The 20,021-nt window shown below is 40.8% G+C and overlaps 2 protein-coding genes across 2 annotated transcripts; both read right to left on the bottom strand.

The window, feature by feature from the left end:
- Positions 1 to 6,701: 6,701 nt before the first annotated feature.
- prpf38b (pre-mRNA processing factor 38B) lies at positions 6,702 to 11,984 on the bottom strand. The gene is made up of 6 exons (XM_054626867.1): positions 11,559 to 11,984; positions 10,856 to 10,924; positions 10,474 to 10,625; positions 9,971 to 10,031; positions 8,424 to 8,695; positions 6,702 to 8,128 (listed from the first exon to the last, which is right to left on the bottom strand). Exons 1-6 carry the CDS (start codon positions 11,766 to 11,768, stop codon positions 7,471 to 7,473), a joined length of 1,422 nt encoding a protein of 473 aa, XP_054482842.1. The 5' UTR covers positions 11,769 to 11,984; the 3' UTR covers positions 6,702 to 7,470.
- A 497-nt stretch (positions 11,985 to 12,481) lies between these two features.
- Positions 12,482 to 19,768, bottom strand: LOC129088933 (EEIG family member 2-like). The gene is made up of 11 exons (XM_054596211.1): positions 19,577 to 19,768; positions 18,400 to 18,520; positions 18,117 to 18,146; positions 17,519 to 17,635; positions 17,009 to 17,055; positions 15,360 to 15,463; positions 14,911 to 15,006; positions 14,603 to 14,795; positions 14,291 to 14,427; positions 13,553 to 13,616; positions 12,482 to 13,326 (listed from the first exon to the last, which is right to left on the bottom strand). The coding sequence occupies exons 1-11, from the start codon at positions 19,720 to 19,722 to the stop codon at positions 13,284 to 13,286; spliced, it is 1,098 nt and encodes a 365-aa protein (XP_054452186.1). The 5' UTR covers positions 19,723 to 19,768; the 3' UTR covers positions 12,482 to 13,283.
- Positions 19,769 to 20,021: the final 253 nt, after the last annotated feature.

Below are 20,021 nucleotides of genomic sequence, written 5' to 3'. Positions count from 1 at the left end.
TAAACGTAGCTCTGTTTTAACATCCACCATCCTTGTATCTTCCAGATCCCTGTATGCCCCAGAATTTGGCTGCCACTGTGAACTGTGATATGAAAGTTGTTTCACTGAGCTGGGATGCCAGTAACGGGACAAAGTTGTACGTGGTATCAGGAGAGGCAGGAAACAAAACAGTTGGGCTCACCACTAACATGACAACAGCTCACTTTTCTGACTTTGACTGCGGACAAAACTACAGCCTCACAGTAACACCTCACAACAAGCTCTGTTCTGGAAACTCCAGTGCAACTGCTTCCATAGGGACATGTACGTACCAGTCAGATATGAGTTTAGCTCACTTTTAAAGGCAACGGATTAAATAATTTAATAGTAAAAGTGAGCTCAAACTGGTCTGGAATTAACTTTTATGGTTTTTTTCCAGGGCCTTGTCCACCTGCAGGAATCTCGACCATGCAGGACTGTCTCTCTGGCATTGTCATGGTCACCTGGCAGGCCAGTAATGGGTCAGACTACTACACAGCCACCATGCAGACAGACACTGGCATCTCAAAAATGTGCATGTCTGACTCCAATGAATGCAGCGTCCCTAGCCTGACCTGTGGGCACAACTTCTCGGTGTCAGTCACGGCCTTTAACCAGCAGTGTAACATCACCTCCAGACAAACCACAAGTCTGCAGTCAGGTGAGGTTTTAAAAAGACTGAAGGTTTACTATGCTCTGTCTTTGTAATCAAGAGCTCATTGGTATGATATACTTTCCTCCTGTTATTCACTCCTACAGTATTTGTGATTCAGAGGATGCAGCCTAAAACAATGACGGTCAACAGCTCTCAAAAAATCTGTCAAATAAAAGTATTCCAAGCAGACTTTTTAGGGTTAGTTGTTAACCAATTAGATTTGACCTAATTTAGGAACATGTGTAAAACATGTCCCTAAATCTGTGGCATTGGCATGATTTTCTACACACTTTTTTTATTCTTGGCTTATGATCTCATTTTCTTTAGATGTTATAGTTTCACTGAAGTTAGATTAAAGATAACTCTGATTCTAAAAATGTGTATTGCAGAATACAGCATGGCGGTATGTATTAAACTAAATAACTATAAATATACGGTACCTTTTATTTGTTGTAATCCAATATATATTGTCAATGTCAATTGTAAATGACAGAAATTCATCAGATTTTTTGGGTGAACTATACCTTTTCAGCTCTTGATGATGAACTAATTTGTATCAGCCTTATACACATGAACACATGAATTATTGCCGAACTTTGAATTCAACCTAAAGAAGCTCTGGTCTGCCCCCTACCTGCAGTGCCATGTGCTCCCACCAATGTCTCGGCGGTGATGGACTGCGCCAACAACACTGCTCTTGTGTCCTGGTCTGCCAGTCGTGGTGCTGTAGAGTACTCAGTGATGGCCTACAGTAGTCATAGCAACATCAGCTGCCAGACCTCTGAGCACAGCTGTAGCCTCGAAAACATCACATGTGGCAACCGCTACACTGTTCAGGTTGTGGCTATGAATGACAACTGCTCTAGTATCCCCAGCCAGGCTCTGATGCTCAACTCAGGTGAGAGAGGAAACACCAACAAATACACTCTTATACACGGTTATAAATGTATACTTTTGTGCTGTGTATACCAACATGTTTCAACTTCAAATGTCTCCCTATTCCCAGCTCCCTGCCCACCTCAGAATGTGAGTGCAGAGGTCAGCTGCTTGTCAAACAACATGACGATTTCTTGGGATGCCATCAGAGAAGCAGACCACTTTTTGGTGTCAGTAATGGCAGACAATGGAGGAACCAGCGAGTCCTGTAACACCACTAACACTGCATGTTCCATCAGCAACGTGACCTGTGGAAATACGTTCAAGGTTCAAGTCACCTCCGTCAGAGGAGCCTGCCACAGCCAGCACAGTCAGACCCACAGCATAATGTCAGGTATGAAAGCTTCAAAAGCCATCCATCTTTGCATAAATCCATCCATCAGTCACTAATTTAACTGTTTTTTCTATCTAGCTCCCTGTCAGCCTCAGGGAATCAGAGGCAACCTCGACTGTGTGACAAATTCTGCCTGGATATCATGGGATGCTGCTCCAGGGGCGGACAGTTACACTGTGTCAGCTGTGGGTGAAGGGAACTATACAGCCAACTGCACCACTTCCTCCAACACCACCTGCGAGGTGGAAGATCTGGCATGTGGCGTGCTTTATAACTTCAGTGTTACTGCTAAAAACAGCAAATGTGAGAGTCAGCCAAGTGCCACCATCAACTTGCAGACAGGTAACAGATTTCTGACTTTGTGAAAGAAATAAACCATATCAATTTAAAATAATGCCCAACCCTGAGTGTTACCCTGTCTGTTAATGAAATCTGTTTCTTCCTCCCTTAGCGCCCTGCTCCCTCTCTAGTATCACAGCAGTTTCTCAGTGCCACAATTCCTCCATCCTGGTCCTGTGGGATCTGATGGAGGGCGGCAAGGGAAACACTTTGTACATGGTCACAGCAGAAGCCAGCGATCAAACCTACCTGTCCTGCAACAACACTGGAACTAGCTGCTACCTCTATGGAGCCCAATGCGACCTCCATTACACCGTCATTGTTGCTGCTTCATCAGACCAGTGCAGCAGTCTGAGAAGTCCACCGTACAGAATTAGCATGGGTATATAGATTTTTTTTGTTTTCTTTCATGCATTACATACCATCTTTTCAAGTAATAACTTATATGAAGAGTATTGTTTAGTTTTTCCCATTCCTTTTTGGCTTGTGCAATAGATTATATCTGAGACTTATATGAGAAGATAAAAACCAGATTCCTATCTGTCCGGTATGCTAAGCATAAAGACTGTAAACAGAGGGAGACAGCTAGCCTGACTCTGGCCAAAGATGTCTAAATTCACCAACCAGCACCTCTCAAGCTCACTAGTTAACACATCAAGGTGTAAAAAGAACTATTTGGGGTTTTATGGCATAATATACGTGACTAATTCACCTCTGAGTCTCCAGAATATTAGCTGTTCATGATTAAGTAAGACAAAATCACAGTCAGAGAGACGTCTTTAGGTGTAATGCATTAATGTTTTAACGAAAAAACTGTATCATCAGATCTGTGTTTGAGAGATTTGACCAGATTGAATTAACAGTGTCCAAAGAACCCGCCAATTGTTATCAGATTCTGATTCAAATGCTGCTAAATCCTGATTGGTACGCAGGAATACGAGGCATCACCTATTTCCAACTTTTTCCACAGAGCCGTGTCCACCCAGGAACGTGATGGTTAACTCCACCTGTGAGGACAACAGCGCTCTGGTGTCCTGGAGCCCCTCTCCTGTAGCTGAAACATATCACGTCGTCGCTGTGGGTGCAGACGGACATGTTCACACTTGCAACACCACCTCCAGTAACTGCAGCGTATCAGAGCTCCACTGTGACCAGCAGTATGCAGTGTTTGTGACTGCCAGCCATGAGAACTGCTCCAGCAAGGCCAGTCAAAACGCCACACTCAACACAGGTATTTGTCTTTATATACTAAAGAAATGGGGCATACCAGTGTATGAACATACATTGACCAAACACAACTCAACATTATACATCTCAGCAGTTTGATCTTTCTTTCTGTCCAGGTCCCTGCCAGCCTGATGGTCTCTCGGTTACTTTCGACTGTAACAATCAGTCTGCATTGCTGTCATGGACGCCCAGAGATAACGCTGTAGGGTACTATGGCGGTGCCCAGGCTGCAAATGGAGACATGCTGTACTGTTACAGCACAGACCCCACCTGCACCATCCAGGCTCTTGACTGTGGAACAGTTTACAATTTCTCCGTGCAGGCCTCAGATGGGACATGCAACAGCTCCAATAGTGACCCAGTGCAGAGTGGAGCAGGTATATGAGCTGAATGTAGACTCAATCACGTTGTAACATATGTACTTAAGTGGACTAATGCATTCTATCCCTCTCTCTCTCTCTCTCTCTCTCTCTCTCTCTCTCTTTATGCAGCTCCCTGTCCACCAGACACTGTCGAGGTGCAGCTGTTACCAATGCAGATGGAGATCCAAGTGATGCGCTTCAGCTGGACACAGATCACCTGTAGAGACACCAAGTACAAGCTGAAGTTAACAGGAAGTCTGCTTGGAGATAGCGAGGCCCAGTTCGACCTCTCTTCCTATTGGACAAGTGTGACGTACTTTGAGATTCCTCTCCCCTGTGGTTCATCCTACTCTGCTACAGTGGAGAGCAGGAACGCCGGCGGTACCAGCGACCCATCTGTGACTCTTAATGACACAACAGGTGAACTACACTAAACACTCGAGCTACTGTTCAAACACATTTCCTACATTTTGCAATTTTGACAAGGGAGTCTTTATCATAGCATAGTATTCCCTTTATTTTTAGTAATCTAAATAAAGGTTTCCACAGAGCCACCTGACAGTAGACCTTCTTATGGCTGACATTTGCACTTGTAACCACATCAACATAATTAATTGTACCTGTGGTTTTCCTGCTATGACTTTGTAAAAGTAACATACTCTTGTTAATCTGATGAAACAATTTCTAACAGTAAATATGAGTTTGAAATCAAATTGTCAAAAAAAGACACTTTCAAATTTGACCCTTTTTATGGCAGGTATGTTGCTGTCAGATAAATCTAGTTGACTATAATGTACAATACTTTTAGTTGAAATTTAGTGAAGTAGATTTATGAAGTAGCAGAACATTGAAATACTCAAGGAAACCTCAAACATGTACTTGTATTTAAGTACTAGTAATTCTAGTGCTGTAATTCTAGTGTTGTTCAGTGCATTGTTCTCTACCATGGCTGGGAACCTTAACCTTATGAGCGATAGGGTCTAACACAGGAAAAGTGTCGTCTGCCAAATGCCAGACAAGATTAGAGATTTGTGTATTATTTTTGTGTGAATAGTAACAAACTAAATGAAGGCTAGATTCCATTAAGCTGCTTCAGTCTCAGGGTTTTGTGCATGCTGCCTCACTTACATAACTTACTGGGACACTTGTAGAGAACAGAGCCTTCATTAATGTTATTAGTAACACCTGTGCTTTTCCTGCTATACCTAGTGAAAATGTCTGCTGTGAAAAAAAGCACAGCTGTTGCTCATTTAATCATGAATGTATATGGTTTTAGGGAAAAGAACCTCATTTTATACCAAGTTTTTCAGATGTTTTAACAAACTCCAATGTCTCTTCCTCCAGCTCCCTGTCCTCCATCAGGAGTGGTGTACAGTGGTAATAGCTCCTTTTCCACGGTTGCGTGGAACGCATCTGTGTTTGCCACCACATACACAGTGTACGACAACAGCGTGACGCCAAAGTCCCAGCTGTGCAGCACTGCAGGGCTGTCCTGCTCTCTGTCCAACATCGCCTCCACTAACCTGGTGATCACAGCCAGCAACACAGCCGGAGAAAGTGAAACGACAAGTGTCACAAGTGGTAGGAACTTCTGCGTGTGTTCGTTTATATAAGCATGGAGAGGATGCTGTATTTAAAAAGACACGTTTCAAACAAACTTATTGATCTAAGCCTTTTCCCTGTAGTGGTAACACAAGAACGCAGGAGGAGAGATCTCAGTGGACAAATGCCAGAGCAAGGTGAGTTTATATTTATAAGGGCAAATGTTACAAAAATATTAGTATAATATTAAACCTAACCTTACCTGAATAAATATTAGCATTATTATTCCTCATTTATTGGACAAACAAGTCTGAAGTAAAGCCAGGACCTAATTCACAACTCTGAATTGATTTTCCACAACAGGAGGCCTCTCAGCTCCCGTGCTGAATGTGACACAAGCGATGCCAACAGTTATTTTCATTGAGTGGTCTCCAATACGTGCTGCTTCCCATTACAGACTGGTTATCAGGGAGCAGAGCAGCTCCAGCGAGCCTCAGAAGATAATGGTGCAAGGCGAGAGCATCATTCTCACTGATCTGAGCCTGAACTCCACTTACTGTTTCTCTGTGTTGGCCGAGGACTCGGTCACTAGCGGACCAGAGTCAGAGCCTGTGTGTGTGCAAACAGGACAGGGGCTTCCCCAATAGGAAAACACTCATGTGGACAAAGTTGGAAATCTGCACTTGTCTCCCCATTAAAATGTGATGGTATGACTGTCAACATGACAGCATATTTGACATTAAAGAAATTCTAATCTTTTCCCAGTTACCCATAATACACAACAATAACTTACGGTCCGGTACAACATGGGAATTTAACATTTACATTTCTGCTGCTTGCCATAAACTGCATAATTTGTGTGGTGTTACACAAGGGAACAAGTCTTCTAAATAAGAGCCCATGCCAAATTTATTATTAAGTTCCCCTATAAAAGATGGATCTTTTGTCTGCTGTTGGTTGAGGTTATGTATTTTATATCTTGGTCTCTGTTTCTCTTCCTTTTTGACATTTTAACCACTTTAGTAAATCATACAATAGTCACCTTAAAGTTAATATATCAGGAATTTAACATGTCCAGGGTATTTGCTTTTTACCATTTCTGAATGTATATTTAATATGGAAATTATTTTCAGACGATGTTTCAATAAAACTATAAAAAGATTCTTTACATTCAGCATTTATGTCTCATTTCAGTCTTTGTGATATCCTTTAAATGTTATAGTAATGTGTGCTTGTATGACATTTGCCAAGTCATTGTTAATTAAGACAAGAACGATATGTGTTGTTTGTAAAAGTGTTTTATTAGAAAACAAAATGCAACAGAGCAATAACCCAAACACAGCACAGGCAGATATCAGTGTGTGTGGTAAAAAATTACCCTTTGCAGACTGCTCTTTCGAGGATTAAAACATTCTCGTGCTGTATACACACCACCATGGACAGAGTTGCTTTGTGCTGAGCCATTGTTCCACATTGATGCTACGCTCAAATCTGTACTTCAACTGTTAACTTGTGACCCTTCAAAGCATGTTCAATCAGAATACAAGTGAACAAGACGCTTAAATTTGAAGAAATTCCAAATATATGCACTGTAATACAAGTCAAATTTAAAATTATGTTTGGCTTTTTTTTAACCACCTGAAAATAATTCTTTATACATTCCATAAATGATATGAGTTTTGAGCCAAGTTTACAGCACCAACTGCACTTGACCCAGCAAGAAAGTCAACTCAGACCTTTTATCGTGTGTAGACAGCCTCCTAAACAGTATGTACAAACCCACATCTTCACGGGGCAAATGCGCGCACCATAGAAAATTAAAATGCCATTTTTTGCCATTTTTCAAATTGTGAAGACTAAATGGTCTATTGGGGAGTGAAAAAAGGCAGAAAAACATGAAAGTAAAGCAACATTACATTGGCCAAATACGACAACTGCAGATGTCCAATGGGCTGACATTCCTTCTCTTTAGCACAAGTGACAAACAACTGGGTAGAAAAAAAGGGAAGGGGGAAAAACACAGGAGTAGAAGAAGTAATATTGCTGGGAGGCGACATTTACTCAGTGCTCTGACTCCTCAGTTTACTATGGTCATTACTGGACTCTCGCTGATGATGGCTCTTCTCTTTGCTACTACTATGTTTGTGAGAACGCTGTTCCCCGTCCCTCTCCCTGTCTCTATCTCTGCTGTGGCTGGGCTCTCTTTTCTTGCTCTTCTCTTCTCCCCCACTTTTGTGCTTCCTCTCCCTGCTTCGACTCCGGCTCGACCTTTTGGCCTTCCTCTCTTCTCTGTGCCTCTCCCTTTCGTCTTTATGCCTCCTGTCGTCGGTCTCCCCCCTGCTCTTTTTGTCCTTGGACCTCTCCCGCTCAGCTCCTCTATCTTTGTGGTGTTCCCTGTCCTTCCTCCTGCTCTTTTCATCCCCGCCGTCTCTTTCTTTGTCTCTGCGTTCGTTTCTTCGGTCCCGGCTGCCACTGCGACTACGTCTACGTTCTCGGCGGTCCTGGTTCCGGTCTGCGCTGCGGGACCGTCGTCTCTCCCTGTCCACCCGGTCCCCCCTGTCCCTATCCCCTCTGTCCCTCTCCTTCTTCTGGCGGTCACGCTCCCTCTCCAGCTCTCGGTCAAAGCTGGGGCCGTGGCGTTCTTTCTCACGGTGGTGGCTCCTGCTTCTTGATCGCTTGGGTGACCTTCTGGGGCTCGGTGTCCGCCTGGGTGTTCTGGCAAGAAAGGTTACATTAGCTTCAAGCAATTAAACTTTCTGGTCTAACAAACTATAGGTTGGCTACATTAATAAGAATAATTGAAGAGTGCAATAAGTCATGGCAAGAGTAAGCAACAGAAGTGTCATATGCATATGTATAGTTTGTTTAGTTACTTTGCTTCGAGTAAAAGCTGGGAGAAAACAGAAAAATGAACTGAACCGTTCCATTCTAACTAGCTGCAAGATGATGGCGCAAGGTAAGACAGTCTAGAGAAACAAAGCTAAAAAGCTTGAATCATTTGCTGTGTTACCTGGAGCGGCGTCGTTCCCCTTGCTTCCCTGCCTCCGTCTCTGCGACTACCTGCTGCTGCTGCTGCTGTTGCTCCTCCTCCTCCTCCTCCTCATCCAGTATCTCCTGAGGAACCTTACGAGGCCTGAGCTTCATCTGCTGGTCGATAATCTTCTGCACAGGCACTGGAATACGGGGGAACAGGGTGGAGAACCACTCCAGTTTGGTCAAGAAGGAGCGCAACATCTCCCCAATGGTCATGACACAGCCACCTCCAGCCTTCACATCGAGCTCCTGGAATCAAACGGTGGGAAAGAGGCGCAGAAATCCTCAATTAGCGCAAACAGGCAGGACACAAGTAATTCTGATCGCTTTCTCAATTTTGCCTCAAATCAAAAAGCAATTTGTGATGACCAAGTACTGAACATTCACCTCTGTTCATCTAGCTTAATCTCTTATATCAATCAAATTTGCCTGGCTTTTACTTTGGTAATTATAAAAAAGGAACACAACTATAAATATGAAAAAGCTTGCCTCATCTAACATGTCTGGCAGTTCCTGGAGTCTGTATTTACAATGTGAGCTTTGATAATCGAGTCAGTGTTATTACATTTTTAAGACCCATCCCTCCTTTCCTTCACATCATCTGCTTAAAACGGCACGTTCAAAAATTGGTTTGCATCTACCGTTTACAGACAAGAAATGAAGGAAACAGAGCAGCATCTGAAAACGTTGTGACACATCCTCATTGTGCCAAAAAGACAAAGAGAGAGAAGCTTTGGCTTCCTTCAGTGTCCTAAAAGCACCAAGGACTCTTAATGGGCCTTGTGAGCATAAACATCGCCCACAGTGTAAGCACAGATTGGAGCAGGTAGGCTAAATGCACACCAGTTGAAGAGTTATCGACTTTATATGGTAGAGAACAGCCGCTTTGCACTCACACACGCAACCCAACAGTGCTGAGATACAATATCCAATTCACCTGCTGCACAATGGGCATCTAAAGAAAAAAACAGGGGAATTAACCAGTTGGGCAGGATTTCATATGATCAATTCATATATATAATGCAACAGAACATCAAAGGAGGCCTGGCTGCACAGCCTGGTATCAAATTGTATACTAATCAAATATGGTGACAACAATGGATTAATTCAACAGTTGACATGTGTTATATGGTTTGTGTTTATCTGTCTGTGTGTCTCATATGAATGATCCGATTTGCTATTAATCCCAAATTTAGTTTTGTGCAACAAGTCCTTAAAAAAAGCTTGTCAAAAACAAAAGGGCATGCCTTAATATTACATGACGAAAAAAGATTTACTTATTATTATTATTATTATTCACGGTACTTACCCTGATAAAAATCATCAGCAGAGAAGTAAGCAAGTAACCTAGCTACTTAGGTTTAGAGGACAAAAGTTGGGGACAATTAAGCCAAATGAAGGCGAGGTGAAAAATCAGCTATGAGCATCACATGGGAGGGAAACGGACAGTTTTTAACTTGTGTCGTGTAACTGTGTATTTAATGCAGAGAAAGAAACATCAAATTATTACCCGAGGTGACATACCTCCTCATCATCCAGGAAACCGTCGTACCATTCTACCAAATCTGCTGGGGGCTGAGTGTATCTGAGGCAGAACAAAACAGGGGGCACAACATGAGCATTTACATCAGAGAATAATGTTGCACAATTTAATTGCAATTGTTTTTATAGACTTGTTCCAATAATACCTCATACACTCATTTTCAGACAGATGACATGGTCTGGCATGATTTAAATAAAACTTTTTAGATCCGAGTGCAGCATCAAAGGTGCAACTAAATCATTACAATTAAATTCCCCATATACATGATAGATTCATTTTTGTACCAATTAAGGTCTTGCCATAAAATTATATTTTCAACAGAAAATATTGCAATAAGAACACATTATTCTTCTAAAACAGGCGGGTAGTTGAGCAATCAAAATTATGTCTTAACCAAAATGTGCAAAATTTCTAGTAATACACAGAATCTATGCAAGAAAAACATGTAAACAATAAGTAAGGTGGTCAAATTTGGCAACCATACCGTATGTACATGAAGCCGAGTGCTCTGATGTATGGAGAGTCTGTATGAGTGATCAGACCCATCAGCTGTTTACGGGTCAACTTGAGCGTAAACAGTTTGTATAGAAGACAAAAAGCAGTGGAAACAATTCCACCAGTCCCAACGCCACGCACCTAGAAAAGATGAAGACACATCTGTAAAGAATATCATTGTACAGGATTCACAGCAGACCTATTCATAACGACTGACCTACAGACTACGTCACAGAAGAAGTAAAGTACACTAATTCAAGTACTAATAAATCACGTAAATGTCTCATACTTGGATACCATCCTCCTCCAGACTGGTAAGGGTAGAGGGGGGAAAAGATGGGGATTATAAAAGGCACGTACTTCTCACTTACCCCTCCGCACATTCCAGTCTGGCCTGCGGTTTTTCTGCTTCCTTTTTCCCAAGGCTCAGCATGGGTCACCTGTAGGTACAGATTTATTATTATTATGCTAGTTTACACACACACATATACACACACACACATATACACACGTCTGAGACCGTATTTGATCTGCTATTATGACCCTAACAGCACACAGTGGAGAGGCACTATCAACCTCCCGGAGGACTCGTATTAGAGGCTTCCCCTTCTAGATAACAGCTTAACTCGTGTGTGTGTGTGTATATTTATTTATATATATATATATATATATATATATAACGATGTTGAACTGCCCTTATCCTCCTAAAGGGCTTACCTACCGCCAGCCTTTAAACTACCAGGTGAACAGAAGCGTTACTGTACTCTTGAGTAGACTAGAAGTCAGATTAAAGTCCTCCGTCGCACACTGACCGCTAGCTTAGCCGCTAACGCTAAGTAGCATTAGCTAGCCTTCCTATAACATCACTAACGTTGTACATTTGTGTACATTTATGTGAAATGTGGGAAATTATCTTTGCGACGCCTGCGGTTATGTTTATTAAAGTGAATCCCATCTGCTCCCAGCCTACGACTGTTATTGCTGCAGTGTGGCGCTAGCCTGACTCCACTGTGGTTAGCTAGCATGCTAGCTAGTTAGCTAGCTAGCATGCGGTTTAGCATCCGCTAGCGTTACCTTGAAGTAGATTTCGTCCACGACCTCATGGTACGTCTTGAGTTCATACAGCTGCACTTTGAAATACGGCGACGACAGGACGTTGGTGAGGATCATGGGGTTGAGGTTCATGGTCTTCTCGTTGCCCCACAGAGGCAGTACGTTCCCATGTTTCCCTGGTGCGGGCTTGCTAACGGCCTGTGTTGGTAGCTGGTTTCCGACGTTAGCCATGCTAGCTGAATCCCACGCCGCGTAGCTTACGTTACAGTTAGCGTCTTTACAATTACAGATCCATTAACATGGTAATCGTGAAATGTCCGGTAACAATCTCGTCCGTTTGATTGTTGCTTATTCGCGGTAAAACTGACGGTAACAACTTCCCGCCGTCGTGGTGTGAGCGGCCGTGAGAGGAGCAACGGGACCGTCGGTGGTGCAGCGAGAAAGGAAGTGACGTCGAACCGCCGAGACGTCACCGGGCTGAGAAAATAAAAGCACGTAGACACCAAATGTTTAGATTGAGGGCCAGGCAAACACATATATATACATAATATATTTATATATAAAGATGGAGTGTTTGAATTATTATTTCATGGTGTGTTTGAAATATTTTGCTTTTTATATCAACGTACTACTTTATTTTCTTGCCTCAACCGGAAATGGTAAATTTTACTTTCCGATTTTAACAATTTCAACAACCAATTTTCTCTTGCAGGTTCCATTTAATTTTTTTTAAATGTAATTTTTTTTATCTGTGTAGTTAATTAAAATGTAACCATACATTTTAATACATATTTATTATATATGTATATATTATTGTCCTTTAATTCTGGGTCACATCCCTCTCCTCTACACCCCTCCTGCAAAAAAGACCATAACATGCAACACAAAAAGTAGTTTGTAAGTTATCCAGTATGCACATTTTCAAATGTTCTTTTTATTTGGCCTTAAATACAACATCAAAATTCTAACATCTTAGAACTCACATAAAGTTATCTTTAAACCAGCATGGGCCACAGTCCACTTTAAATTCATACATAGTTTGCACACCTAAGATATGACTTGTCACATTTACAAAATCTGTGGTAAAAATAAATTCCATCCATTTATAATGACTTTACAGACAACGGATATATGCACAGAGAAAATAGACATCATAGGCACCGAAGGTAAAAAATATGAAAACTTCATGGTATTTTAAATGCAGTCATCCTCCCTCACAACCAGGTGAGGAACCAGGTGACACACAATGGAGCTGTTACCACTGTAGATTTCACAATGTCAGTTTTCTATTACTTAAATTTGATGTGACTACATGGAACGGACGCAGTCCCCTCCAGCCACTCAAGGTCTAGTAAAATGATTAAATCAACATGAACCATAGCAAAATAAAAACATGTTGGGTGGTATTCAAGCATACTTTTTAAATAACAGAGATGGGTCAACAATATATATAAAATAACAGTTTTAATCCATAGCCTTCATAGAAGGCCAACATAAATGTCAGTACACCAGTAATGTCAGTCATCAAAATGTTTCTATTGTGGCCATCATCTCCACTTCCTGAACACTAGGGGGCTCTCCTGGTCAACAGACACACTAGGTCAGCTGCAGAGGGATTGCATAAGAGAAATTAAATCTTCTGGAGTGAGGCGAGAGCAGGTTCTGATGGCACTTCCACAACACAGTCTTGTATACCCGAATCAGTGTAATATGGCACCCTCATGACAGGCACATGCTTCCCAAAGCCTAGCGCTTCATCACCACCTGCTCAAAGGCTCCAGCTGCGACCCTGAAAGAGAATGCCACAATGTGTTACGTGACAGGAAATGAGGGTGGTTATCTGATCTGGCTGCTTCTGTGGTGTTTTATTTTACATGCCACTTTCTTGTGAAATTGAAAGAACCTTAATATACACATTTTCATTTAACCATTTGGCATATTTCCAATGAATTTAGATTTGTAATAAATGCCTGCTGCTTGGCAACCACATTCCACAGTTACATAATCACACCCACCTCATATGCTGGCTTCCTAAAGCTGTGCTCCCACCAGGACCAACAAACAAGCTGAGCCCCTCCTCTGCAGCAACAAACACAAACACACACAAACACAAACACACATTAGAAATAAGGATACTGCCAATCAGTGCAGAGTCATGGTTTGAAAATGGTTAACACTTAAGTTTCTAGAAATTATAAAAGTAAATGAAAATAGTCTAATAGAGAGGGGAACAATGTTGCAAAGCTGATGAGATCTCGTGAAGAACATCAAGGAAAGTAGTTGATAATTGAGGAACACCATCAAAATATGCACATTCACACATAAAATGTGTGCAACATCATTCTCTGAATAGAGAGAGTCATCATTTTTTAAAACACAATAAATGACTCCCTTCCTCATTAAGTGACTTAAGGACAGGGGTGTGTAACATGGCAGCCCAATGTGTGCTTAGCTATCAGTGAGGTTAAACTGCCCTTGAGGTATTCATATAAATGACATGCAATCTACCCACTGTAATCTTTAATCAAATACATTATAATAAATAGGCTGGTAAATATGCAATTATGGTTCAAATTGATTTCCAATTTATGATTTGCCATCATAATCATCTAAGTGTCATCAAGATTCGCAGTAAGTACTTAAAGACGTTGCATTGCAACAACTCAAAGTAATTTCATCCCATCAGCAGGATTGTAGGCAACTTTCCAAGTCAGCCCTCAGTCCACTAAGTTACGGATTAGGCTTATACACACCCTCTGCACTGGAGTCAAAGACGCCATGGCTGAAGTCCTGGCTCTGCAGGATTTTCTCTATTATGTCATCAGCATCCACCCTGGTGGCATCAACTCTCTTCAGCTGATTCTCCACTGAGTTCTGCTTTACTGGATGTCTAATTGGGATATGGGAAAGAAAAGACATAAAACCATATATTAAGTGTAAAACAGCAACAGTCTGATCCCTTGGTTTGTTTATACAACAGGGTCATTACACACAAAGGTCGAAACCAGCATAGCAAATATGTTGAAAGGAAAGGTGAGTAGAAAGGAGGAAAATAAAAACAATACCGTGGAACTTTAGCAGGGGTAGAGGGGTGTTCAGGCGCATGGTTACTGGTTGCAGAGACTGGCGGAGTGGTTCTGCTCTCCCCGTGATGATCAAGGGTTTCCAGGATGCTGCCGATGCCTGTGGAGGCCGAACCTCCTGACGCGCTCCTCCGATGGCACAAATCTGTTAAACTGGAGTGATTCGAGCTGTAACCTACAAAAAGGAAGAGGGAAAAAACATTAAGGTTATGCTTATGATTTGTGTAGCTGTCGTAGTAGTAATATTGCTTTTATTCAAACAGGATAAATGTGTGTCTTGTGTGTGGTACCTGAGATTTTTGAATGCTGACTGGCATGGCTGGGGGTTCTAGAGTGACCGTACGCTACCAGCTCCTCTGGGACTGATACTGACTTTACTGGAGTCTCTAAATGAAAAAAATAAAACATTTTAAAATCACAAGCTTTGCTATGATTTGTGCTAAAATGTCTATTCTTGAAGGTAAAACCCTACAATATTCATTAGTTTTAGTTTCTTTATGATGCTATTTATTCTGAGGCTTTTGAAACAAAAACACTGATGATGATTTTGAATATGTTTCTGCTGACTACTGAATAATCATGCTGACTCATGAAGAATGGTTCCTTGTAGAACCATGTCAAAACTACTGTCTACATCAAAATGAACTGCTTTTGGCAAGAACTAAGACAATAAAAATAAAATCTTACAATGCTAAGGCACAGCAAACTCTTTTAAGCCTCAGAGTCTGTATGCACGTACCAGTGAGTAAATGGGTTATGTGCATGTCCCCTCCCTTTCTGTCCTCAAGGAGACACTCTGCTTCAGCCTGTGGGTTTCCCAGAGTCATGGCTGTAGATGGGGGACTAAAGGGAACAAAAAAGTGATGTTACTGAGGAGCAGGGTGGTGTCTTAAGTATCAGAGTGTTGTTGGAAAAGAGCTCCTTCAACTGACCTGCTCTTTACATAGACACAAAAATTGGACTCTAACCCAATTAGAATTTGTGGTATATATTACTAACATAGTGGTTTCAGAAAGACATGGCCGGACACATCAACTCATTTTTCTATCCTTTATCCTATAAACATCGACTTGTGCCAAAAAAAATAACTCAAAAGATGCTATAATCACATAAAACCTCTTCACATAGTGACTTTGACATAATTATTTTGACTATGAGAACTGTAGTGTGAATGTCCATTTACAACATAAATACATGGATTTACTGGTTAATGTAGAAAACTTATTCATATATGTTTACGCTTGTCGATATCTAGAAATATCACATGTTTTTTTGTCAGTGCTCATACACTTCCACTTATTTTTGTTGCAGCCTCAGTTTTCTTGTGACATACTGTACCTCTATTGGTGAATAGATGGCACAAAATATTGCTTATTAAATCATAAAAATCTGCATTTTGGGCTGATCCATGGTCAAAAGGGGATGAGCCTAGAACTGCAGTAACACTGGGATGTTTTTTTGCTTACAGTCGTCAAAGATACCTTTACATGTAGAAATACTGTGTAATAGCTAATCAGCAGCAAACGTCAAAGCCAACAGTCTCCTTGACCAAGTTATACATTAGTTATTAATGGATAAGTAATAAGTCTATTAAAACAGAATGGCAACTCCCGGATGTTAATACAGGAAACGTCACTTCCAAGCTACTCTGATGCTATGTTAAACAAAGGACTGAGGGCGGAAAGGCAGACAAATAGTGACAGACAACAAGTGAAAAAAAATCATGCGTCATCTTTCTTGTTTCTTCACACACAAAATGAGTAACACTCTGTGGGATGAATGACTAGGCTGTCATTGACCTTACACTTTAGACATCTCCTAGGCAGCAGAGTGTGTATTATTACACTTAAAGGGACATGACAGTGTACAGGGAAAACGTTGTGGTGGTTAAAAAGGGTTCATTGTTTGCAAAAGGTGCAGGCTTTTGGCTTGAGTGTGTTGTTACATCACATCCTCAGGGAGAAACTGCTCTACAAACAGCTCTTGACAAAAGAGAAAACACAACCTTTGGGCTGAGCTGATCCTTATTCAGTTGTTGTTCAGTGTCGAGTTGGGGCGGATTAATGTCTGGGTGAAGTGTTATTAGCTTTCAGATAAGACTCTGATAAGATCTCAGCTACAATACAATACGTCTTAACTTTAAACTCAATGAATACTCAGACAGAGTGTGACGAGAACACTTACCACTGTGGTTAGATTCAGATTTCGTAAGTGAGGGACATACTTCCTTTGCAAACCACAACTATAGCATTTTGTAACTGACTAAACTTAAACATAGCAGACAAGTCAATATTTCCTAAGCACCAAGTTTAAAACTGAATTGATATTCAGACTTGCAGAATGAGATATAAAGCTGAACAGATAAATAAGGTTAGGATGAGCTCTTACGTTTTAAAACAGGGGTCTCCGGACATAAGTTGTGTAGTGATGACAACCTGTAACAGAAAAAGAGGTATAGTAATGTAGGTTATATGCTGAAGAGCAACTGTATTTGTAATGGCAGAAAAAAGGCTGCAATGTTCCTGTGTATCAACTAAGGTTTGAAAAAAAAATCTTGTGTAATGTAAGCAATGTAAGCCTACGTAGATCTGTGCCCCAGGAAGAATCAGCATATTTAAAATCCATTCCCATGGCCCAGGCAGTTTATAGATCACAGGCTCAGACATGTGTGGCAGTAACTTTCATGGAATTCAACTTTTATCCATGACATAAATCCAACTTTTCAGGTGTGTCTTAGTTTACATGCTTTAGAGAAGCACAGCTTTGCAACAATAGGTTGTAAGCTTGTCTTTGCTTTGCTAAAATGCATGTTACCTGTACAGACGTGTAAGAATGAATTATTTGACGACATTTCAAACTTAAAGGCTTGTGGAGCTATGCGTTAAAACACTACCACACCTTCAGAATTGAGTTGTCCTGCCTGGTGTTTTTTGTGTCATATCCCTCTAGGAGACACCGTCGTGTAGTGCTGCCAGACCCAGCAAACTCAGACAGGTTCAAGTCAGCAAAGCCCAGCTGCACAGGGATATAAGAGATCAACCAGTTAGAACCATCTGACAGTTGGTTTATCTCTCTAAAACTGCCATCACTAACAATATATTTGTACATAAAGCATCATTCTGTGATAATGTGATGTTATAAAACTATTTACTTTCGAAGAAATCCAGCACAGCTAAGGTTTTTGGACACTCACCCTCATGCGTATGAGAGGGGATTTTAGATACTTGAGAAATCAGATAACCTAATACTTTAACTCATGGTTAATGCTTAACATAGCATAGATTGTGATTTACAGAATTTACAATCAGTAACCAAAACCGGAAACTAGAAATAAAAACATTCTAAAAACAGAGTCACCTTGCTAAAAGTTCTCTAAGGACACTTTGACTGTTATCACATATCATTTCTGATAAGACTGTTCTAATGGATGTCTGGCATCTAAGTGGCTACGTTTACAACAAATGGAAGTCTACAGACTTAAGAACAGAAGTATTACCTTTGCAAACGTTTTTCCACCCTTCAATTCCTTAAATGACAAAAACACAAAAATCAGTGAGGTTACAATTACCCGTTTCATAACTACCTCACGTACTATTTTCATTCAAACTTGACTCCTGTCTGGAAAAATCTCCTGCGATATGATTACAAATTAACAGTGCTCTGACCTTAACTTTCAAGTCTGAGTTAAATATCTGGACTTTGCTCTGGAAAATTTCTTCTATTCATTTTTGTTGTGTCAACAAACACGAGGTTGATGGCAGAAAATAAATGTCCTGTACCTTGCGCACAGACACCCGACAAAAACAGGGGTCTAGTACACCTGTCCCAGCGTTGGCACTCATCTTACACATGAAAGAGAATCTCTTCCTCCAGTGTACACAGTTGGCTTGGACTGTCTCCCTGTAAGAGAAGCAAATTTAGAAACAAACAGAAACAAAAAACATACACATATACTGAATACTGAAAGAGTAGATATTAATCTCAAGATTGCCACATTTATTCATGTTTTAGCCAGTGTGTGGATCCTAAATGTGTGCAACACTTCAATCCAATACTCAGTGTACTTAAAATGAATATTCTAGAAGAAGAAAGCCTTTGAGGCAAACTGATTTTGTCCTATTTTAGTGAATTAGACTTCAAAGTGTACAGAATGTTGATTAGACAATAGTGGTAGAAAAAGAAACAATATAAAAATGTGGAATTTCATAAACCACATAAATCATGTGATAATATTGTCAAAATGACTTTAAAAAGAGAATAAAGTTGTGGTTGGAGCCGGATAGGACTAATAACAGTGTTTAGACAGACGGTTACCATGGCACAGCCCTGAGGGTGAGCTCTGAGGTTGACATGTGTATACTTTTTCCAGAGTGACTCACTTAAATGCAAAACAATACGAGCACATAAAATCACAAGCCGCTAAGAAACTTCTGAATGAAGAGTGGAGACTGTGAGTATTAGTTATTAGACATATTAGAGTCTAAATAATGTTTCTAAATAATATGATGATAATAATCACACTGCTTATGAGAGGCTGGGTTAACTCAAGAGCTGTTGCTTAGTAACTGCTCTGATCAGCTGTGTTGTGTTACATAGGTTAATGAAATAAACATATATTTCCTTTTAGTAAAACAAAGTTAAACACAGCCTCTTGGTTTGTAAGTGGCTGTCTCCTTACACACAGGAGAAACTACGTTAAGACACAGACAGCTTCCTGCCTAGTTTTAGTCAGTAACTCTGGTCAAAGTATAACTTTAGCTGCCTATGATTAGTAACATGTCTGTGGTGTAACTAGTTAAACTAATGTCACAAAGAAGCAAAACCTAGACTAGGACAGATTCACAGGTCTCCAAATGAAAACTGAACAGGGACTTCAAATTTCACTTAAATTCAATTTTATCTTCTTTGGAAAAACCAGTGAACTGTTGCTATAAATAGAAAAAAAAAAAATCTTACCTAGTCGACTCTTCTGCAAAGCCTCCATCTATGAGTCTAATCTTACAGAACAGAACCCCGTTCACGAAGGGGACCGAGGACAACTCCTCCAGCTCGAAGTTTACTTTAAACTTAAATCTCTTCTTCTTCATAAGAATGAACGACATGATATCCTAAACGTCAGGAGGTGCAACAAGTCCCGACAACTGCTGGTGTCCCTGCTGGCTCTCAGCTGCTGTAGTCCTGCAGACACGATTCAAAGTTCAAATCTCCTCCTTCCCACCCACTGAAAAATATCATTCATGACGTGAAGAAAATTCCCCCGTTTGATTGGATAATGTGGCTACATGGTGGAAATAAAAAATAAAAAGAAATACCGTTTACCCTGATTCAAAGTGAATGGTGACCACGACAGTGTAAAAGAGAAGTGGGAAAAGAGAACATACATTTCATTCAGCAGGCATGT

This window comes from Anoplopoma fimbria, chromosome 3, assembly GCF_027596085.1.
Source record: "Anoplopoma fimbria isolate UVic2021 breed Golden Eagle Sablefish chromosome 3, Afim_UVic_2022, whole genome shotgun sequence".
Lineage (NCBI taxonomy): Eukaryota > Metazoa > Chordata > Actinopteri > Perciformes > Anoplopomatidae > Anoplopoma > Anoplopoma fimbria.
The sequence above is the reverse complement of the archived record's forward strand: the minus strand, read 5'-3'. Positions and strand labels throughout refer to the sequence as shown.

What these genes read in the sequence shown, in the direction of transcription:
- prpf38b (XM_054626867.1), bottom strand. Translation starts at nt 11,768, where the DNA reads ATGGCTAACGTCGGAAACCAGCTACCAACACAGGCCGTTAGCAAGCCC. An exon ending in TGGACGAAATCTACTTCAAG is followed by an intron (nt 10,925 to 11,558) that starts GTAACGCTAGCG and finishes CTGTACCTACAG; the next exon opens with GTGACCCATGCTGAGCCTTG. An exon ending in GGGGAACGACGCCGCTCCAG is followed by an intron (nt 8,129 to 8,423) that starts GTAACACAGCAA and finishes CTTTCTTGCCAG; the next exon opens with AACACCCAGGCGGACACCGA.
- LOC129088933 (XM_054596211.1), bottom strand. Translation starts at nt 19,722, where the DNA reads ATGTCGTTCATTCTTATGAAGAAGAAGAGATTTAAGTTTAAAGTAAAC. An exon ending in AGGACAACTCAATTCTGAAG is followed by an intron (nt 17,056 to 17,518) that starts GTGTGGTAGTGT and finishes TTTCTGTTACAG; the next exon opens with GTTGTCATCACTACACAACT. An exon ending in CATAACCCATTTACTCACTG is followed by an intron (nt 15,007 to 15,359) that starts GTACGTGCATAC and finishes TTTTTCATTTAG; the next exon opens with AGACTCCAGTAAAGTCAGTA.